Source organism: Hemiscyllium ocellatum, chromosome 43 (genome assembly GCF_020745735.1).
Source record: "Hemiscyllium ocellatum isolate sHemOce1 chromosome 43, sHemOce1.pat.X.cur, whole genome shotgun sequence".
Lineage (NCBI taxonomy): Eukaryota > Metazoa > Chordata > Chondrichthyes > Orectolobiformes > Hemiscylliidae > Hemiscyllium > Hemiscyllium ocellatum.
The window spans coordinates 6,503,971-6,527,827 of NC_083443.1; the positions used below are offsets into that span (position 1 = coordinate 6,503,971).

The 23,857-nt window shown below is 49.3% G+C and overlaps 1 protein-coding gene across 1 annotated transcript in view; it reads right to left on the reverse strand.

Moving 5' to 3' along the window:
• Positions 1 to 23,857, reverse strand: part of LOC132835067 (tolloid-like protein 2) — a 247,795-nt gene that overhangs the window by 20,624 nt on the left and 203,314 nt on the right. The window contains exons 11-13 of the mRNA XM_060854339.1: positions 7,498 to 7,643; positions 6,451 to 6,646; positions 1,804 to 1,929 (exon numbers count right to left, since the gene is read on the reverse strand). Of these exons, the coding sequence (XP_060710322.1) occupies positions 1,804 to 1,929; positions 6,451 to 6,646; positions 7,498 to 7,643 (468 nt within the window). The remainder of the gene's footprint in view (positions 1 to 1,803; positions 1,930 to 6,450; positions 6,647 to 7,497; positions 7,644 to 23,857) is intronic.

A 23,857-nucleotide genomic window follows, 5' to 3' on the forward strand; every position in this document is an offset into this window, starting at 1 on the left:
GAGGCACTTCACATTAGCTCTGATGAAGCGTCATCGAGACTCAAAACGTTAGCTTCCTCTCTCTCCATGGATGCTGCGGTTTCTAGCAATTTTTGTTAACACCACAGATTCCAGCATCTGCAGGAGTTTTCTCCTACATAGGCTTTAAAGGGATATGGGCCAAAAGCTGGCAAATGGGAGTAGATTAATTTAGGTCAGTGTGGACAAGTTGGACCAAAGGGCCTGTTTCTGTGCTGTATGACTCTATCTGATCTTTTCATACAATCCTTACAGTGCAGAAGCAGGTCAATTCAGCCTGTCAAATCCACACTGACCCTCTGCAGAGCATCCCACTCAGATCCATACCCTATCCCTTTAACTCTGCTTATCCCATGGCTAATCCACCTCGCCCACACAACCCTGCACACTACGGGCAATTTAGCATGGCCAACCCATCCTAGCCGGCACAGCGTTGGACTGCAGGAGGAAACCGGAGCACCCAGAGGAAACCCACACAGGGGAGAATGTGCAAACTCCACACAGATAGTTGCCCGAGGCTGGAATTGAACCCTGTGAGGCAGCAGTGCTAACCACTGAGCCAGTGTGCCACCCTTCACTCCAACTGGAGTTAGATTAGTTTCCCTACAGTGTGGGAATAGGCCCTTTGGCCCAACCAGTCCACACCAACCCTCCAAAGAGTAACCCACCTAGGCCCATTTCCATTTTACTAATGCACCTAACACTATGGGCAATTCATCTGGCCTGCACAGGTTTGGACTGTGGGAGGAAACCAGAGCACCCCGAGGAAACCCACGCAGACACGGGGAGAATGTGCAAACTCCACACAGACAGTTGCCCGAGGCTGGAATCGAACCTGGGACCCTGGTGCTGTGAGGCAGCAGTGCTAATCACTGAGCCACCGTGCCACCCTTGCTAGTTTGGAAACATTCAGAGCATGGGACATTACTGCATGGAGGATGTAAGAGTATGGTGAGGCAGAGGATGGGGAGGAAGGGCATATTAATACTCTACCCGAACAATGCTCAAAAACACTATGACACTTAATGGAAAAGCAACATTTTTCACACAGCGAGTACTAGGTCTGGAATGCACTCCAGGAAATGTGGTGGCGGAAGGTTGAATTGAGCCATTCAAGATTTTGTTTGGATAGTAATTGTGTGCAGGGATGTGGGAAAAGGCAGGAGATTGGTACTACTGGATAGAAACAGGCAACTTGGGCTGATTGGCCTTCTTCTGCACTCTAATAATTCTGTGGTTCTGTGACAGCAGAAAACAGCAACGTAGAGGTTTACAGAGAAACCCCACATTCACAGCAACAGCCTGAGGGACAGCTCATCAGCTGGGGCACTGGTTTAAGGTCTTTTCAGAGAGATAGCATCTCAAAGAAGCCTGCAACCATTCAGTGCTGTCCCTGAACGTGAGCCAGACCAGGAAAAGGAGGGGAGAGTGAGGACTGCAGATGCTGGAGATCAGAGCTCATTCCTGAAGAAGGGCTCATGCCCGAAATGTCAATTCTCCTGCCTCCTTGGATGCTGCCTGACCTGCTGCGCTTTTCCAGCAACACATTTTCAGGAAAAGGAGGGCCTTAAACCTAGAACCACTGAGAGAAAATGGGGACCAAATAAATAGCACTTCAAACATGGGTAATGAGGGAGCAGGGAGCATGGCAGGGAGGGAGTGGGAAGAGAAGGATGGGGAGGCACAAGGAAGGGAGAGAGGGACAGGAGGGGGAGGGACTGAAGGCGGTGCAGAGTGACAAAGGGGGCCTCACTCTGTGATCAGACAAGAAGCTCTCAGAGTTACCTTCACACGTCCTGCGGTCTGCAGCCAGCTCAAAGCCTGGCTCACACGCACATCGATAACTGCCCAGAGTGTTCACACAGTGCTGCTGACAACCCCCATGGTCCGGCCGGGCGCACTCATCCATCTCTGCGATACCAACAGCAAACAACACAGGTCACCCTCAGACAGAGGACAGGGACAGCAATGGGGGAGAGAGTGCACGGGGGCTGAATGGGAGGGAGGGAGACACAGAGAGTGGGTGGGAAGGAGAGAGAGGGAGTGGGTGGGAGGGAGAGAGAGGGGGAGGGAGGGTGGCTGGGTGGGAGAGAGAGAGAGAGAGAATGGGTGGGGGAGAGAGAGTGTGTGGGAGAGAGCGCGAACAGGCTGGGGTCAGGGAGTGGGAGGAAGAGACAGAGAGAGTGAATGAGAGGGAGAAAGAGAGATAGTGGCCGGGGAGAGAGAGTGGATGGGGGAGAGGGAGAGAGAGAGAGAGTGTGGGAGGGAGAGTCGGCGAGAGTAGATAGAAGGGAGAGTGAGATAGTGGGTGGGAGAGAGAGAGTGGATGGGAGGGGGGGGAGAGAGAGAGAGAGACTGGATGGGAGGGAGAGAAAGAGAGAGGATGGGTGGGGAGAGAGACAGTGTGGATGGGAGGGAGAGAGAGAGGATGGATGGGAAGGAGGGAGGGAGAGAGAGTGGATGGGAGGGAGAGAGAGTGGATGGGAGGGAGAGAGAGTGGATGGGAAGGATGGAGGAAGAGAGAATGGATGGGAGGGAGAGAGAGAGTGTGTGGGAGGGAGGGAGAGAGTGTGTGGGAGGGAGGGAGAGAGTGTGTGGGAGGGAGAGAGAGTGTGTGGGAGGGAGGGAGAGAGTGTGTGGGAGGGAGAGAGTGTGTGGGAGGGAGAGAGAGTGTGTGGGAGGGAGGGAGTGTGTGGGAGGGAGGGAGAGAGTGTGTGGGAGGGAGGGAGAGAGTGTGTGGGAGGGAGGGAGAGTGTGTGGGAGGGAGACACAGAGGAAGAGCAAGTAGGGTGGGATCGAGGACAGTGGGAGGAAGAGACAGAGAGAGTGGATGGGAGGGAGAGAGAGAGAGTGGGGGGTTGGAGAGTGAGAAAGTGAAGGGAGGAAAGAGAGGAGGGAAAAGAGGAAGTGGGTGGGAGACAGGGGCCAGAGGGAGAGAGAGGGGAGTGACCAGAGAGACAGGGTCTGGTGGATAGAGGAGGGAGAAGAAGGAGACAGAGGAGGGAGGTGGAAGAGAAGAGAGAGGGGTCAGTGAGGGAGAGGAGTTGGGAGAGTGGGTGGGATATGAAGAGGGAGGGGAAGCTGTGGACAATGGAGGGGATGTGGATGAGGAGGATGGAGAGAGGGAGACAGAGGATGGTCGTTTCAAAGTGAGGAGCAACAGAAACATATTGCCTGCAGCTTCACAGCAAAGGGACTGTTCCTAATCCTCTCCTTTTATCTGAGCCCAGTCCAATTCCCACTGGCTACATTCCCATCAGGAACTGAATTGATGATGCTGCTCAGTCCCTTCCAGACTCTTCCCTTCCTGCTCACCCTGCCATCCAAACCTAGCAACAGAAACAGACCATTCAGCCCAACATGCCCGCTCTGCCATTCGCTGAAGCAAAGCTATGTTTAGGCTGATCAGATTCCATCTTTCCCCAGGAACTTTGATTCCTTCATTAATTAAAAAAAATCTATTTATCCATCTCAGCCTTATTGAAGATCCTGTCATTTAAAACCCTTCGGCCTGGTCTCAAACATTTCCCCTGCACCAGATTTTACAGCATTATCCCTCCCTATCTCTATAACTTCCTCCAGCCCCTGCATCCTCCCTATCTCCATACCCTCCTTAGCACTACACCCTCCCAATCGAACATCCTCAAGACCCCTACACACAGCCCCTACAACTGCCATATCTCCGCAACCTCCTCCAGTCCCTATGCTCCTCTCTACCTCTGTAATATCTCCAGCCCCTAGAACCCTCCCTATCTCTGTAACATCTTCCAGCCATTGCACCCCTCCACATCTCTGTAACCTTCTCCAGTATCTATATCCCTTGCTATCTCTGTAACCTCCACCAGCCCTGAAATCTCTATAATCACCTCCAGCCCCTATACCTTTCCTTCTTTCTGTGACCTCCTCCAGCCCCTACACCCCTCTCCATCTCCATAACCACCTCCAGCCCGTACACCCCTCTCCATCTCTATAATCACCTCCAGCCCCAACAGCCCTCTCCATCTCTATAATCACCTCCAGCCCCAACAGCCCTCTCCATCTCTATAATCACCTCCAGCCCGTACACCCCTCTCCATCTCTATAACCACCTCCAGCCCCAACAGCCCTCTCCATCTCTATAACCACCTCCAGCCCCTACACCCCTCTCCATCTCTATAACCACCTCCAGCCCCTACACCCCTCTCCATCTCTATGACCATCTCCAATCCATACACCCCTCTCCATCTCTATAATCACCTCCAGTCCCTACACCCCTCTCCATCTCTATAACCACCTCCAGTTCCTACACCCCTCTCCATCTCTATAACCACCTCCAACCCCTACACCTCTTTCTGTAACCTCTTCCAGCCCCTACACCCCTCCCTCTTTCTGTAACCTCCTCCAGCCCCTGCGCCTCTCCCTATCTCTGGAACCTCTAGTTCCCACAACTAGGTCAGTGAATGTTGGGAATATTGCAGGAAAAACTCCTGAAGGATAGAATAGATCTTCATTCATAAAACCTCTGATTAATCAAAGGCGCTCCACATTTGTTTGTTTCAGGGAAGTTTGTGTATCAGAAATATAATTAACCATTTTCAAGAGGTAACTTGGGGGAAGGGGGTGGAATGGGGGTCGATGAAGGGAGTGCAGGTGATGTCGTATGGATTTGGACTTTTTGAGGTTTTTAGGAAGGCCCCAAATAGCAGACCATTCACAAAAGTAAAAATCCAAAGAATTCAAATGAGTTGAATCAGAATTGGGTCAGAAACCAGAAGCAAAGTGTGTTGACTGATGAGTGTTTGTGTTTGGAAGGCTGTTTCCAGTGGGGTTCTGTTGAAGGTGTCACTCTGGTCATGAAAACATGGCAATGATTGAGAAACTTGCACGGATACAGAAACTGGCTGTGTAGTGATGAAGAGAGACTCCGACAGAGCAGTCAGCTGAATAGATTAGTGGCAAATGGAGTTCAGTCCAGGGGAGTCTGAGACAATGCATTAGGAGAAGGATTAATAAAGAAAACGAAATAAAATAACGACCTCAGGAGAGGTGATGAGAATGGTTAAGACAGTGAACAGAGAGGGAGAGTGCAGTTATGCTGGGACTGTATAAAACAGGAATTAAATCACAGAGAAGGTGTTGTGCACAGTTCTGATCGCCACATCAAAGGTCAGATGTGACTGCACAAAAATGGATGCAAAGCAGTTTTACTAAGATTGGAAAAATGTCACGATGAGGGAGGATTGGACAGGCTGGGTTGTTTTCCTCAGAGCCGAGGAGATGAGGTGGGGATTAATGGAGGGAATGTAGCATTTGAAGGGATGTTGATACAGTGTACAGGTCAGATCCTTGCTTGCGGGGCTGTTAACTAGGGGATGATTAGAAAGGAATCAGCAGTAGGATGAGAGGTGAAATAATTTCACTCTGAGGGTTTGAGGTGTTTGAAACTCACTGAGTGAAAGATTAATGATGACAGAGAACCTCACACCAGTCACAAACATTCTTGGATTTAGGATCAGAGGTGGGAATTAGGACATAGCAAATAGGCTCTTGTTTTGTTGGTCAGCATGGGTATGGTGGGCCAAATGGTCTTTTTCCTTCGTTCTACTAATTGCACTTGCACAAAACCAACATTTTCAGGTGGCTGTGGTGGCTGCTAACTTAGGGAAAATACAGATCTCAATTCCAGTGTTGCCCCTTCACCTGTTGGACTATAACCTGGTGTCACCTGACTTCTGACGTTGTCTAACCTAGTCCGACAGCAGCACCTCTCCACCATCAATTCCAGTGTTGTCGCTGCCAGCAGTTCCCAGATATCACAGCAGGTGGAGCTCTTGGGCAAGGCCAGGAGACTGATTTAAATGGACAATGTTCTCTGAACCCAGCTGCTGAATACAAGGGGCGAGTCCCGTGGCCAGGCTTAACAGCTCAGCCGAGAGGGCAGGACCTCTGATGGTGCTGCACCCCCTCAGCACCACCGCACTAAAGCATCAGCCTCGTGCTAATTTGGTCAAGTCTGTGCAATGAGAATTGAACACCGAACCTCTGGCTCAGGGGCTAGTGTGAGTCACTGATCTCGAGGTGATATGGCATTGCACTGCTCAGCCCAACTCCCACAGCAGAATGGAAACCTGGTCATTGGAATCCCGGGATAAGACTCTGCAATCAGGGACGAGATATCGCTCCAGGATATAACTGTGAAACATAAACAGAACTAACACAAGGACAGAGCACAATGAATTGTGGTCTGGAATGTGTTACCTAGCGAGGGAACAGATTTGATCATTTTCAAAACAGAATTGGGATATAAATGAAGACAAAACAAAATTAATGGAAGCTACAGCAAAAGAGCTGGAGAGTGGGTCAGGCTGGATTGCTCAGTTGGAGAGCCAGCATTGCCTTGATGAGTTGCCTTCATTCTGTACTGTCACATTCTGAGAGAAGGGCCAAACCCACCCTTGAAATAGTTTGCTGCGAAACCAGCCTTGCTGATTGAACCGTCCGACATAAACCTCATCCAGAGTTTGTTGGAGCTGGACTTGATGTCACTCGGTTTATTATAACCACAGAACTGGCCAATCAGGGGTGAAGTAGCACTGTCTCCATCACGCACCTCCAGGTAGTCGTACGCACAGCTATCGTGTCTTTCAATCTGCAAACAGCAAGCAGAGCAAGCACTCTCAAGACTCCAAGCCACAAAATCTGATCACTCAACATAAGTGGACAAGTCACAGAACGTTCCAGTAAGTCAATCCCAACAATATTTCCATTGCACCCAAGATCTTATCTCTGTAAAGTTCCATGTTGCTGAATGGACACGTGTTTCCCGTTGTGTGAGGAAGCGAGCTGACCTCCCAGATACTGACTGCTCTGAGACATGGAGCTGAATCCTCAATTAACTCACACCAGCCCCCAACCCCACTCAGCACAATCAGATGAGGCTGGGCTATACCAACAAATGGGATTTCGCCTTATACTGTACTTTACAACCACTAACCCTCTCTCACACACACACGCACACACACAGTGCAGGAACCCAGTGTCTGTTTTTCTCTCTCTCTCTCTCTCTCACACACACACACACACACAAACACACTGCAGGAACCCAGTGTCTGTCTGTCTATCTGTCTCTCTCTCTCTCTCTCCCTCACACACACACACAGTGCAGGAACCCAGTGTCTGTCTCTCTTTCACACACATACACACACACACACACACACAGAGTGCAGGAACCCAGTGTGTGCCTGTCTGTCTCTCTCTCTCTCTCTCTCTCACTCACACACACAGTGCAGGAACCCAGAGTCTGTCTGTCTGTCTCTCTCTCTCACACACACACAGTGCAGGAACCCAGTGTCTGTCTGTCTGTCTGTCTGTCTGTCTCTCTCTCTCTATCACACACAGTGTGCAGGAACCCAGTGTCTGTCTGTCTCACACACACACACACACACACACACACACACACACACACACACACACACACACAAAATGAAAACACAGCTTTACCTCAAAGGCCTGGAAGACGAGGCCTACGTGATATTCCTCAGCAACAGTGATCCTCCAGGTACATTCCTTGGATGGCCGATAGTCATCGGGATAATTCGGAGACTGAATTTGACCTGTATCCTTATGAATATCCCCTCCACAGATCGCTGCAGAGTAAAGGGAAGAGTTGGGAGACGTGCTGTGTACATTGTGGGGAAGGAATATCCATTACAGGTTCTATTAATACCAACACTGTAAAACCCCAAAGGTGCTTCACTGGAGTCATCAGATAAAATGACACACCAAGACTCAGAAGCTCTTTTTACATTAAAAACATCAGAGTTAGAAGGAGGAGGCCACTCAGCCCCTCGAGCCCATTCTGCTAGTCATCAAAATCATGTCTGATCTGATTACTCCCCATTCCAGATTTCCTCAAATAATCTCTACAATCAGAAGGCATTTCTTGAAGCAGTTTAGGAAAGGGCTTTCAGAGCTTGAGGTCTAGGCCAGCCTATAACAAGATCACGAGGGGTGTAAAGAAAGAGTAAGAAGATTACTGATGGATATGAATGCAGCATCTGGTGCTGGCTCTGGCTGTGGGAGGTGTTCACTTGCTGGATTATATCAGTGTTCTAACCCAAGGGGGCTCTCTGAAATGTCCGGGCCCAACTGATCTGTTCAGACAACATCCAAGGAGCAGGAAAATCGATGTTTCGGGCAAAAGCCCTTCATCAGGAAGGATAGGGGCCAAGTGCAGGGGTTAGCATGGATGGATATTTTGGTCAGCATGGACCAGTTTGGACTGAAGGATCTTCCTCATGGTCCTTTACATGGGGGCCAGACTCTGCTACTGCGCTGGCACAATCTGTGGAAGCACCATTCCACCCCTCTTCACACTCTTTACATTTGACGGACTCCAGGTGAGCAGCTGATTCTGTGGAGGATCGAGTGCAATGGAGTACAAGCCTCAAGGAGGGTCTCCCCTTTAAGGAAGCATGCAGCATTGACTTGAGGGAGCGTGACAGCAAGGATTTCCTGAGGGACCCCTGAGGGAGAGGGAGATTTTCTGATAAGATAGCCCTGGGATGATGGAGAACACTTCCTTCAGACAATGGGAGAGTGGAGGGACTGGGGTGGGGCTAAGAGAGAGAGAGAGTTGTACTTCGTAATGGTTGAGTTTCCTGTCCTGCAGGATTCTTGAAGAAGGGCTTATGCCCAAAACGTCGATTCTCCTGCTCCTCGGATGCTGCCTGGCCTGCTGTGTTTTTCCAGCACCACATTTTTCAGCTCTGGTCTCCAGCATCTGCAGTCCTCACTTTGCCCTGTAGGTGGTCACATTGAGCACTAAGCTACCAGACACCAATCTGGAACGCTCACCCTTTTCCCCCCTCCCTGAGATGCTGCCAAGTTTCTCTGGCATTTTCTGTTTTTATTTCAGATCTCCAGATAGAGTCATTGAGTCCTACAGCAAGGAGGAAGGTCCTTCAGGCCAAACTGCTCCATGCTGACCAAAATGTCCATCCATGCTAACCCCATTTTCCTGCACTTGGCCCTATCCTTTTGAAGGGCTTTTGCCCGAAACATCAATTTTCCTGCTCCTCGGAATGCTGCCTGAACTGCAGTGTTTTCCCAGCACCACTGATCCAGAATCTGGTTTCCAGCATCTGCAGTCATTGTTTTTACCATCTCCTTCTAAGCCTTTCCTATCCATGTATTTGTCCAAATGCCTTTTAAATGTTGTTAATGTACCAGCCTCAACCACTTCCACTGGCAGCTCATTCCATATGTGTACCACCCTCTGTGTAAAAATGTGGCCCCTCAGGTCCCCTTTTATCTTTTCCGCCCTAACCTTAAACTGATGCCCCTAGTCCTCGATTCCCCAACCCTGGGAAAAAGACTGAAATATTTTGCTTTTGTGGCAGTAATGACACCTTGTTTAAGAGATAGACTAAAACAGGTGAGATTCTTGGAGGTTAGAATGATTCCCCACTAAAGTTCTGAGTATTGATACTTTTATTAATCACAGCCACTGAAGCTTGGAGATCTGTAAAGTCTGGACCATTTAATTTGCTTTGGTATTTTGGATTCTGGACTGAGCTGGGAAGAAGGACTGCTTTGAAATCAAGGATTATAGTATGAATTGCTGCACTTTCAAATGGCAAGTTCCTACCATCATTGTAAGCTGTGTTGACACTGCTGAGTTGTTCAAGCTGGAGACGGGAGCAAGTCTGTTTGCAGACAGCCCACTCCAGGGAGTGTGTACAAAGTGAGATGTGGCCAGCAACTGGTTGCTGATTGGTTTATGGATTTGTGACATGGTGTGGTTGCCAAAGGTCATTGGTCTGACAACAGTTCTCTAATTGGCTCTGCAGGAGCTGAACAGCTTGTGGGTGAGAGCGATAGAGGCAGAGACATTTGGATTGCTACAAGTGGCAGATGGTGTGTCTTTCTCTTCAGGATAAGGGATAGCAGATTTGAGACACAGATGAGAAGGAATTGGCTTCAGGACTCTAATAGTTCATGTTTTTGAGGTCTTATTTCACAGCGAGGCTGAGAAGTGTAGGGAGGGACCAGTTCTATTGCCAATCGTTAAGTGATGAATCTGAACCCATTTCATTTCAAAGGGTGCAGCCTCTCCTCCCTCCCCAGCATCCTGGACTAGGATTTCAGTTACCAGATCCTCAACGGTGCACCACCTCACTGAACCATCTCTAATCACCCCTGTGTAAAGGGCAGTGCCTAAGCAGAGGGGTAGGAACACTTCGAGCTCTGCCAGCCTCACCTGCTGCTTTATCATCTGCTTTCCCTTTCACAGGTGCTGTTGCCTTTTATTTTTGGAAGGTATTCTTTGGGTGGTTGTGTGTGTTCCTGATAAGGACAACATTTCATAGAATCCCTGAGTGTGGAAGCAGGCCATTCAGCCCATCGAGGCCACACTGACACTCCGAAAAGCATCCCACCCAGACCTATCCTCCTACCCTAACCCTGCTTCTCGGCCTTACTATGAAATGAGACCTCAAAAAATTAACCATTAGAGAACTGAAGATAATTTTCTCTCATCTGTGTCTTAAATCCGTTATCCTGAAGAGAAAGGCAAACTATCTGCTACTTGTAGCAATCCAAATGCTTCTGCCTCTATCGCTCTCACCCACAAGCTGTTCAGCTCCTGCAGAGCCAATCAGGGAACTATTGGCTAATCCACCCAGTCTGCACCATCTCTGTGGGAGGAAACAGGTGCACCTGATGGAAACCCACACAGCCCGAGGGAGGAACTGCACTGGGTTCCTAGTGCTGTGAGGCAGCAGCGCTGACCACTGGGCCACCTGGTCCACTTATTCTCCATTTTATTGACCCTGTGAAGGGGGCAGTGATGGCTATTCTTGGAGTGGTTCAATACAGCAAGCTGACTCACTGTAGGTTCAGAGCTGAAAAATGTGTTGCTGGAAAAGCGCAGCAGGTCAGGCAGCATCCAAGGAGCAGTAGAATTGACGTTTCGGGCATAAGCCCTTTCTTCAGGAAAGAAAGGGCTTATGCCCGAAACATCGATTCAACTGCACCTTGGATGCTGGCTGACCTGCTGCGCTTTTCCAGCAACACATTTTTCAACACTGATCCACAGCATCTGCAGTTCTCACTTTCTCACTCTAAGTTCAGAAGAGTTGGAAGGTACGAGGCTGGAGTGACGTATAAATTAGATTGGACAAAAACAGCATAGAACCACAGAAATGTTACAGCACAGAGAGAGGCCATTCAGCCCATGGTGTCTGTCAGAGACACACACACACAGTCTCTGGTCAGTGTTAGAGAAGCGTGTCACAGACACACAGAGTCGCCGGTCACTGTTAGAGATGCCGGTTACAGACACACAGTCTCCCGTCAGTGGAAGAGATATCTATCACAGATAGACAGTCTCCAGTCAGTGTTAGAGAAGCCATCACAGACACACACAGTCTCCGGTCAGTGTCAGAGAAGGCTGTCACAGACACACACAGTCTCCGGTCAGTGTTAGAGAAGTCTGTCACAGACACACACAGTCTCCGGTCAGTGATAGAGAAGCCTGTCACAGACACACAGAGTCTCCGATCAGTGTGAGAGAAGCCTGTCACAGAAACACACAGTCTCCGGTCAGTGGTAGAGAAGCCTGTCACAGACATACAGAGTCTCTGGTCAGTATTAGAGATGCCTGTCACAGACACACAAGAGTCTCCGGTCAGTGTTAGAGAAGCCTGTCACGGATACACACAGTCCCCGGATAGTGTTAGAGAAGCCTGTCACAGACACACACAGTCTCCGGTCAATGTTGGAGAAGCCTGTCACAGACACACACAGTCTCTGGTTAGTATTAGAGAAGCCTGTCACAGTCACACACAGTCTCTGGTCAGTGTCAGAGAAGCCAGTCACAGACACACACAGTCTCCGGTCAGTGTTAGAGAAGCCTGTCACAGACACACACAGTCTCCGGTCAATGTTGGAGAAGCCTGTCACAGACACACACAGACTCTGGTCAGTGTTAGAGATTCCTGTCACAGATACACAGAGTCTCCGGTCAGTGTTAGAGAAGCCTGTCACAGACACACACAGTCTCTGGTCAGTATTACCGAAGCCTGTCACAGACACACACAGAGTCTCCGGTCAGTGTTAGAGAAGTCTGTCACAGACACACACAGTGTCTGGTCGCTTTTAAAGAAGTCTGTCACAAACACACACAGACTCTGGTCAGTATTAGAGAAGCCTGTCACAGACACATACACAGACTCCAGTCAGTGTTAGAGAAGCCTGTCACAGACACACACAGACTCTGGTCAGTGTTAGAGAAGCCTGTCACATACACACAGAGTCTCCGGTAAGTATCAGAGAAGCCTGTCACAGATAGAGAGTCTCCAGTCAGTATAGAGACACCTGTCAGAGCCACACACAGTCTCCAGTCAGTGTCGGAGAATCCAGTCACAGACACACTCAGTCTCCGGTCAGTGTTAGAGAAGCCTGTCACAGGTACACACAGTCTCTGGTCAGTGTGAGAGAAGCCTGTCACAGACACACACAGTCTCCACTCAGTGTGAGAGAAGCCTGTCACAGACACACAGAGTTTCTGGTCAGTGTTAGAGAAGCCTGTCACAGATACACACATCCTCTGGTCAGTGTTAGAGAAGCCTGTCACAGACAAAAACAGTCTCCGGTCAGTATTAGAGAATCCTGTCACAGACACACACTGTCTCCAGTCAGTATTAGAGAAGCCTGTCACAGACACATACACAGACTCCTGTCAGTGTTAGAGAAGCCTGTCACATACAGACACAGATTCTGGTCAGTATTAGAGAAGCCTGTCACAGACACATACACAGACTCCAGTCAGTGTTAGAGAATCCTGTCACAGACACACACTGTCTCCGGTCAGTATTAGAGAAGCCTGTCACAGACACACACAGACTCTGGTCAGTGTTAGAGAAGTCTGTCACAGACACACACGGTCTCTGGTCAGTATTAGTGAAGCCTTTCACAAACACACACAGTCTCCAGTCAGTGTTAGAGAAGCCTGTCACAGACACACACAGTCTCCGGTAAGTATCAGAGAAGCCTGTCACAGACAGAAAGTCTCCAATTAGTGTTATAAAAACCTGTCACTGACACACACACAGTCTCCGGTCAGTGATAGAGAAGCCTGTCACAGACACACACAGACTCTGGTCAGTGTTAGAGATTCCTGTCACAGATACACAGAGTCTCCGGTCAGTGTTAGAGAAGCCTGTCACAGACACACACAGTGTCTGGTCGCTTTTATAGAAGTCTGTCACAAACACACACAGTCTCCGGTCAGTATTAGAGAATCCTGTCACAGACACACACAGTCTCTGGTCAGTGTTAGAGAAGCCTGTCACAGACACACCAGAGTCTCCGGTCAGTGTTAGAGAAGCCTGTCACAGATACACAGAGTCTCCGGTCAGTGTTAGAGAAGCCTGTCACAGACACACACAGTGTCTGGTCGCTTTTAAAGAAGTCTGTCACAAACACACACAGTCTCCGGTCAGTATTAGAGAATCCTGTCACAGACACACACAGTCTCTGGTCAGTGTTAGAGAAGCCTGTCACAGACACACAGAGTCTCTGGTCAGTATTAGAGACGCCTGTCACAGACACACCAGAGTCTCCGGTCAGTGTTAGAGATTCCTGTCACAGATACACAGAGTCTCCGGTCAGTGTTAGAGAAGCCTGTCACAGACACACACAGTGTCTGGTCGCTTTTATAGAAGTCTGTCACAAACACACACAGTCTCCGGTCAGTATTAGAGAATCCTGTCACAGACACACACAGTCTCTGGTCAGTGTTAGAGAAGCCTGTCACAGACACACCAGAGTCTCCGGTCAGTGTTAGAGAAGCCTGTCACAGATACACAGAGTCTCCGGTCAGTGTTAGAGAAGCCTGTCACAGACACACACAGTGTCTGGTCGCTTTTAAAGAAGTCTGTCACAAACACACACAGTCTCCGGTCAGTATTAGAGAATCCTGTCACAGACACACACAGTCTCTGGTCAGTGTTAGAGAAGCCTGTCACAGACACACAGAGTCTCTGGTCAGTATTAGAGACGCCTGTCACAGACACACCAGAGTCTCCGGTCAGTGTTAGAGAAGCCTGTCACAGATACACACAGTCCCCGGATAGTGTTAGAGAAGCCTGTCACAGACACACACAGTCTCCGGTCAGTGTTAGAGAAGCCTGTCACAGCCACACTCAGTCTCCAGTCAGTGTCAGAGAAGCCAGTCACAGACACACACAGTCTCCGGTCAGTGTTAGAGAAGCCTGTCACAGACACACACAGTCTACGGTCAATGTTGGAGAGGCCTGTCACAGACACACACAGACTCTGGTCAGTGTTAGAGATTCCTGTCACAGACACACAGAGTCTCCGGTCAGTGTGAGAGAAGCCTGTCACAGACACACACAGTCTCCGGTCAGTGTTAGAGAAGCCTGTCACAGACACACACAGACTCTGGTCAGTGTTAGAGATTCCTGTCACAGATACACAGAGTGTCTGGTCGCTTTTAAAGAAGTCTGTCACAAACACACACAGTCTCCGGTCAGTATTAGAGAAGCCTGTCACAGACACACACTGTCTCCGGTCAGTATTAGAGAAGCCTGTCACAGACACACACAGTCTCTGGTTAGTATTAGAGAAGCCTGTCACAGCCACACACAGTCTCCAGTCAGTGTCAGAGAAGCCAGTCACAGACACACACAGTCTCCGGTCAGTGTTAGAGAAGCCTGTCACAGACACACACAGTCTCCGGTCAATGTTGGAGAAGCCTGTCACAGACACACACAGACTCTGGTCAGTGTTAGAGATTCCTGTCACAGATACACAGAGTCTCCGGTCAGTGTGAGAGAAGCCTGTCACAGACACACACAGTCTCCAGTCAGTGTTAGAGAAGCCTGTCACAGACACACACAGTGTCTGGTCGCTTTTAAAGAAGTCTGTCACAAACACACACAGTCTCCGGTCAGTAATAGAGAAGCCTGTCACAGACACACACTGTCTCCGGTCAGTATTAGAGAAGCCTGTCACAGACACACACAGACTCTGGTCAGTGTTAGAGAAGCCTGTCACAGACACACACAGTCTCCAGTCAGTGTCAGAGAATCCAGTCACAGACACACACAGTCTCCAGTCAGTGTTAGAGAAGCCTGTCACAGGTACACACAGTCTCTGGTCAGTGTGAGAGAAGCCTGTCACAGACACACACAGTCTCCTGTAAGTATCAGAGAAGCCTGTCACAGACAGACAGTCTCCAGTCAGTGTTATAAAAACCTGTCACTGACACACACACAGTCTCCGGTCAGTGTTAGAGAAGCCTGTCACAGACACACAGAGTCTCCGGTCAGTGTGAGAGAAGCCTGTCACAGACACACATAGTCTCCGGTCAGTATTAGAGAAGCCTGTCACAGACACACACAGAGTCTCCGGTCAGTGTTAGAGAAGTCTGTCACAGACACACACAGTGTCTGGTCGCTTTTAAAGAAGTCTGTCACAAACACACACAGTCTCCGGTCAGTATTAGAGAATCCTGTCACAGACACACACTGTCTCCGGTCAGTATTAGAGAAGCCTGTCACATACAGACACAGATTCTGGTCAGTATTACAGAAGCCTGTCACAGACACATACACAGACTCCAGTCAGTGTTAGAGAATCATGTCACAGACACACACTGTCTCCGGTCAGTATTAGAGAAGCCTGTCACAGACACACACAGACTCTGGTCAGTGTTAGAGAAGCCTGTCACAGACACACACAGTCTCCGGTAAGTATCAGAGAAGCCTGTCACAGCCACACACAGTCTCCAGTCAGTGTTAGAGAAGTCTGGCACAGACACACACGGTCTCTGGTCAGTATTAGTGAAGCCTTTCACAAACACACACAGTCTCCAGTCAGTGTCAGAGAATCCAGTCACAGACACACACAGTCTCCAGTCAGTGTTAGAGAAGTCTGGCACAGACACACACGGTCTCTGGTCAGTATTAGTGAAGCCTGTCACAAACACACACAGTCTCTGGTCAGTGTTAGAGAAGTCTGTCACAGACACACACGGTCTCTGGTCAGTATTAGTGAAGCCTTTCACAAACACACACAGTCTCCAGTCAGTGTTAGAGAAGCCTGTCACAGACACACACGGTCTCTGGTCAGTATTAGTGAAGCCTGTCACAAACACACACAGTCTCTGGTCAGTGTTAGAGAAGTCTGTCACAGACACACACGGTCTCTGGTCAGTATTAGTGAAGCCTTTCACAAACACACTCAGTCTCCAGTCAGTGTTAGAGAAGCCTGTCACAGACACACACAGTCTCCGGTAAGTATCAGAGAAGCCTGTCACAGACAGAAAGTCTCCAATTAGTGTTATAAAAACCTGTCACTGACACACACACAGTCTCCGGTCAGTGATAGAGAAGCCTGTCACAGACACACACAGACTCTGGTCAGTGTTAGAGATTCCTGTCACAGATACACAGAGTCTCCGGTCAGTGTTAGAGAAGCCTGTCACAGACACACACAGTGTCTGGTCGCTTTTATAGAAGTCTGTCACAAACACACACAGTCTCCGGTCAGTATTAGAGAATCCTGTCACAGACACACACAGTCTCTGGTCAGTGTTAGAGAAGCCTGTCACAGACACACCAGAGTCTCCGGTCAGTGTTAGAGAAGCCTGTCACAGATACACAGAGTCTCCGGTCAGTGTTAGAGAAGCCTGTCACAGACACACACAGTGTCTGGTCGCTTTTAAAGAAGTCTGTCACAAACACACACAGTCTCCGGTCAGTATTAGAGAATCCTGTCACAGACACACACAGTCTCTGGTCAGTGTTAGAGAAGCCTGTCACAGACACACAGAGTCTCTGGTCAGTATTAGAGACGCCTGTCACAGACACACCAGAGTCTCCGGTCAGTGTTAGAGAAGCCTGTCACAGATACACACAGTCCCCGGATAGTGTTAGCGAAGCCTGTCACAGACACACACAGTCTCCGGTCAGTGTTAGAGAAGCCTGTCACAGCCACACTCAGTCTCCACTCAGTGTCAGAGAAGCCAGTCACAGACACACACAGTCTCCGGTCAGTGTTAGAGAAGCCTGTCACAGACACACACAGTCTACGGTCAATGTTGGAGAGGCCTGTCACAGACACACACAGACTCTGGTCAGTGTTAGAGATTCCTGTCACAGACACACAGAGTCTCCGGTCAGTGTGAGAGAAGCCTGTCACAGACACACACAGTCTCCGGTCAGTGTTAGAGAAGCCTGTCACAGACACACACAGACTCTGGTCAGTGTTAGAGATTCCTGTCACAGATACACAGAGTGTCTGGTCGCTTTTAAAGAAGTCTGTCACAAACACACACAGTCTCCGGTCAGTATTAGAGAAGCCTGTCACAGACACACACTGTCTCCGGTCAGTATTAGAGAAGCCTGTCACAGACACACACAGTCTCTGGTTAGTATTAGAGAAGCCTGTCACAGCCACACACAGTCTCCAGTCAGTGTCAGAGAAGCCAGTCACAGACACACACAGTCTCCGGTCAGTGTTAGAGAAGCCTGTCACAGACACACACAGTCTCCGGTCAATGTTGGAGAAGCCTGTCACAGACACACACAGACTCTGGTCAGTGTTAGAGATTCCTGTCACAGATACACAGAGTCTCCGGTCAGTGTGAGAGAAGCCTGTCACAGACACACACAGTCTCCAGTCAGTGTTAGAGAAGCCTGTCACAGACACACACAGTGTCTGGTCGCTTTTAAAGAAGTCTGTCACAAACACACACAGTCTCCGGTCAGTAATAGAGAAGCCTGTCACAGACACACACTGTCTCCGGTCAGTATTAGAGAAGCCTGTCACAGACACACACAGACTCTGGTCAGTGTTAGAGAAGCCTGTCACAGACACACACAGTCTCCAGTCAGTGTCAGAGAATCCAGTCACAGACACACACAGTCTCCAGTCAGTGTTAGAGAAGCCTGTCACAGGTACACACAGTCTCTGGTCAGTGTGAGAGAAGCCTGTCACAGACACACAGAGTTTCTGGTCAGTGTTAGAGAAGCCTGTCACAGACACACACAGTCTCTGGTCAGTATTAGAGAAGCCTGTCACAGACACACAAGAGTCTCCGGTCAGTGTTAGAGAAGCCTGTCACATACAGACACAGATTCTGGTCAGTATTAGAGAAGCCTGTCACAGACACATACACAGACTCCAGTCAGTGTTAGAGAATCCTGTCACAGACACACACTGTCTCCGGTCAGTGTTAGAGAATCCTGTCACAGACACACACAGACTCTGGTCAGTGTTAGAGAAGCCTGTCAGAGATACACACAGCCTGTGGTCAGCATTAGAGAAACCTGTCACAGATACACACAGCCTCCGGTCAGTGTTAGAGAAGCCTGTCACAGACACACACAGTCTCCGGTCAGTGTTAGAGAAGCCTGTCACAGATACACACAGCCTCTGGTCAGCATTAGAGAAACCTGTCACAGATACACACAGCCTCCGGTCAGTGTTAGAGAAGCCTGTCACAGACACACAGAGTCTCCGGTCAGTGTTAGAGAAGCCTGTCACAGATACACACAGCCTCTGGTCAGCATTAGAGAAACCTGTCACAGATACACACAGTCTCTGGTCAATGTGAGAGGAAACTGTCACAGACAGACGGTCTCTGGTTAGTGTTAGAGAAGCCTGTCACAGACACACACAGTCTCTGGTCAGTGTTAGAGAAGCCTGTCACAGACACACACAGTCTCTGGTCAGTATTAGAGAAGCCTGTCACAAACACAGTCTCCGGTCAGTGATAGAGAAGCCTGTCACAGACACACAGAGTCTCCGGTCAGTGTGAGAGAAGCCTGTCACATACACACACAGTCTCCGGTCAGTGGTAGAGAAACCTGTCACAGTCACACACAGTCTCTTGTCAGTGTGAGAGAAGTCTTTCACAGACACACACAGTCTCTGGTCAGTGTTAGAGAAGCCTGTCACAGACACACACTTTCTCCGGTCAGTATTAGAGAAGCCTGTCACAGACACATACACAGACTCCAGTCAGTGTTAGAGAAGCCTGTCACAGACACACACAGTGTCTGGTCGCTTTTATAGAAGTCTGTCACAAACACACACAGTCTCCGGTCAGTATTAGAGAATCCTGTCACAGACACACACAGTCTCTGGTCAGTGTGAGAGAAGCCTGTCACAGACACACACAGTCTCTGGTCAATGTGAGAGGAAACTGTCACAGACAGACGGTCTCTGGTCAGTGTTAGAGAAGCCTGTCACAGACACACACAGTCTCTGGTCAGTGTTAGAGAAGCCTGTCACAGACACACACAGACTCTGGTCAGTGTTAGAGAAGCATGTCACAGACACACACAGTCTCTGGTCAGTATTAGAGAAGCCTGTCACAAACACAGTCTCTGGTCAGTGTGAGAGAAGACTGTCACAGACACACACAGTCTCCGGTCAGTGATAGAGAAGCCTGTCACAGACACACACAGTCTCCGGTCAGTGGTAGAGAAGCCTGTCACAGTCACACACAGTCTCTGGTCAGTGTGAGAGAAGTCTTTCACAGACACACACAGTCTCTGGTCAGTGTTAGAGAAGCCTGTCACAAACACACACAGTCTCTGGTCAGTGTTAGAGAAGCCTGTCACAGACACACAGAGTCTCTGGTCAGTGTTGGAGAAGTCTGGCACAGACACACACAGTCTCTGGTCAGTATTAGTGAAGCCTGTCACAAACACACACAGTCTCCAGTCAGTGTTAGAGAAGCCTGTCACAGACACACACTTTCTCCGGTAAGTATCAGAGAAGCCTGTCACAGACAGAAAGTCTCCAGTCAGTGTTATAAAAACCTGTCACTGACACACACACAGTCTCCGGTCAGTGATAGAGAAGCCTGTCACAGACGCACAGAGTCTCCAGTCAGTGTTCGAGAATCCTGCCACAGACACACACAGTCTCCGGTCTGTGTTAGAGAAACCTGTCACAGACATACCCAGTCTCCGGTCAGTGTTAGAGAAGCCTGTCACAGACACACACAGTCTCCGGTCAGTGTTAGAGAAGCCTGTCACAGACACACACAGTCTCCGGTCAGAGTTAGAGAAGCCTGTCACAGACACACACAGTGTCTGGTCGCTTTTAAAGAAGTCTGTCACAAACACACACACAGTCTCCGGTCAGTATTAGAGAATCCTGTCACAGACACACACTGTCTACGGTCAGTATTAGAGATGCCTGTCACATACAGACACAGATTCTGGTCAGTATTAGAGAAGCCTGTCACAGACACATACACAGACTCCAGTCAGTGTTAGAGAATCCTGTCACAGACACACACTGTCTCCGGTCAGTATTAGAGAAGCCTGTCACAGACACACACAGACTCTGGTCAGAGTTAGAGAAGCCTGTCACAGATACACACAGCCTGTGGTCAGCATTAGAGAAACCTGTCACAGATACACACAGCCTCCGGTCAGTGTTAGAGAAGCCTGTCACAGACACACACAGTCTCCGGTCAGTGTTAGAGAAGCCTGTCACAGATACACACAGCCTCTGGTCAGCATTAGAGAAACCTGTCACAGATACACACAGCCTCCGGTCAGTGTTAGAGAAGCCTGTCACAGACACACACAGTCTCCGGTCAGTGTTAGAGAAGCCTGTCACAGATACACACAGCCTCTGGTCAGCATTAGAGAAACCTGTCACAGATACACACAGCCTCCGGTCAGTGTTAGAGAAGCCTGTCACAGACACACACAGTCTCCGGTCAGTGTGAGAGAAGCCTGTCACAGACACACACAGTCTCTGGTCAATGTGAGAGGAAACTGTCACAGACAGACGGTCTCTGGTCAGTGTTAGAGAAGCCTGTCACAGACACACACAGTCTCTGGTCAGTGTTAGAGAAGCCGGTCACAGACACACACAGTCTCCGGTCAGTGGTAGAGAAGCCTGTCACAGTCACACACAGTCTCTGGTCAGTGTGAGAGAAGTCTTTCACAAACACACACAGTCTCTGGTCAGTGTTAGAGAAGCCTGTCACAGTCACACACAGTCTCTGGTCAGTGTGAGAGAAGTCTTTCACAAACACACACAGTCTCTGGTCAGTGTTAGAGAAGTCTGGCACAGACACACACGGACTCCGGTCAGTATTAGTGAAGCCTGTCACAAACACAAACAGTCTCCAGTCAGTGTTAGAGAAGCCTGTCACAGACACACACTTTCTCCGGTCAGTATTAGAGAAGCCTGTCACAGACACATACACAGACTCCAGTCAGTGTTCGAGAAGCCTGTCACAGACACACACAGTCTCCAGTAAGTATCAGAGAAGCCTGTCACAGACAGAAAGTCTCCAGTCAGTGTTATAAAAACCTGTCACTGACACACACACAGTCTCCGGTCAGTGATAGAGAAGCCTGTCACAGACGCACAGAGTCTCCAGTCAGTGTTCGAGAATCCTGCCACAGACACACACAGTCTCCGGTCTGTGTTAGAGAAACCTGTCACAGACATACCCAGTCTCCGGTCAGTGTTAGAGAAGCCTGTCACAGACACACACAGTCCCCGGTCAGTGTTAGAGAAGCCTGTCACAGATACACACAGCCTGTGGTCAGCATGAGAGAAACCTGTCACAGATACACACAGCCTCCGGTCAGTGTTAGAGAAGCCTGTCACAGACACACACAGTCTCCGGTCAGAGTTAGAGAAGCCTGTCACAGATACACACAGCCTCTGGTCAGCATTAGAGAAAACTGTCACAGATACACACAGCCTCCGGTCAGTGTTAGAAAAGCCTGTCACAGACACACACAGTCTCCGGTCAGTGTTAGAGAAGCCTGTCACAGACACACACAGTCTCCGGTCAGAGTTAGAGAAGCCTGTCACAGATACACACAGCCTCTGGTCAGCATTAGAGAAAACTGTCACAGATACACACAGTCTCCGGTCAGTGTTAGAAAAGCCTGTCACAGACACACACAGTCTCTGGTCAGTGTTAGAGAAGCCTGTCACAAACACAGTCTCTGGTCAGTGTTAGAGAATCCTGTCACAAACACAAAAAGTCTCTGGTCAGTGTTAGAGAAGCCTGTCACAGACACACACAGTCTCCGGTCAGTGGTAGAGAAGCCTGTCACAGTCACACACAGTCTCTGGTCAGTGTGAGAGAAGTCTGTCACAGACACACACAGTCTCTGTTCAGTGTTAGAGATGCCTGTCACAAACACACACAGTCTCTGGTCAGTGTTAGAGAAGCCTGTCACAGACACACAGAGTCTCTGGTCAGTATTAGAGACGCCTGTCACAGACACACACAGTCTCTGGTCAGTGTTAGAGAAGACTGTCACAGATACACACAGTCCCCGGATAGTGTTAGAGAAGCCTGTCACAGACACACACAGTCTCCGGTCAATGTTGGAGAAGCCTGTCACAGACACACACAGTCTCTGGTTAGTATTAGAGAAGCCTGTCACAGCCACACACAGTCTCCAGTCAGTGTCAGAGAAGCCAGTCACAGACACACACAGTCTCCGGTCAGTGTTAGAGAAGCCTGTCACAGACACACACAGACTCTGGTCAGTATTAGAGAAGCCTGTCACAGACACATACACAGACTCCAGTCAGTGTTAGAGAAGCCTGTCACAGACACACAGAGTCTCCGATCAGTGTGAGAGAAGCCTGTCACAGACACACACAGTCTCCGGTCAGTGTTAAGAGAAGCCTGTCACAGACACACACACAGTCTCGATCAGTGTTAGAGAAGTCTTTCACAGACACACAGAGTCTCTGGTCAGTATTAGAGAAGCCTGTCACAGACACACACAGAGTCTCCGGTCAGTGTTAGAGAAGTCTGTCACAGACACACACAGTGTCTGGTCGCTTTTAAAGAAGTCTGTCACAAACACACACACAGTCTCCGGTCAGTATTAGAGAATCCTGTCACAGACACACACTGTCTACGGTCAGTATTAGAGATGCCTGTCACATACAGACACAGATTCTGGTCAGTATTAGAGAAGCCTGTCACAGACACATACACAGACTCCAGTCAGTGTTAGAGAATCCTGTCACAGACACACACTGTCTCCGGTCAGTATTAGAGAAGCCTGTCACAGACACACACAGACTCTGGTCAGTGTTAGAGAAGCCTGTCACAGATACACACAGCCTGTGGTCAGCATTAGAGAAACCTGTCACAGATACACACAGCCTCCGGTCAGTGTTAGAGAAGCCTGTCACAGACACACACAGTCTCCGGTCAGTGTTAGAGAAGCCTGTCACAGATACACACAGCCTCTGGTCAGCATTAGAGAAACCTGTCACAGATACACACAGCCTCCGGTCAGTGTTAGAGAAGCCTGTCACAGACACACACAGTCTCCGGTCAGTGTTAGAGAAGCCTGTCACAGATACACACAGCCTCTGGTCAGCATTAGAGAAACCTGTCACAGATACACACAGCCTCCGGTCAGTGTTAGAGAAGCCTGTCACAGACACACACAGTCTCCGGTCAGTGTAAGAGAAGCCTGTCACAGACACACACAGTCTCTGGTCAATGTGAGAGGAAACTGTCACAGACAGACGGTCTCTGGTCAGTGTTAGAGAAGCCTGTCACAGACACACACAGTCTCTGGTCAGTGTTAGAGAAGCCTGTCACAGACACACACAGTCTCTGGTCAGTATTAGAGAAGCCTGTCACAAACACAGTCTCTGGTCAGTCTTAGAGAAGACTGTCACAGACACACACAGTCTCCGGTCAGTGATAGAGAAGCCTGTCACAGTCACACACAGTCTCTGGTCAGTGTGAGAGAAGTCTTTCACAGACACACACAGTCTCTGGTCAGTGTTAGAGAAGCCTGTC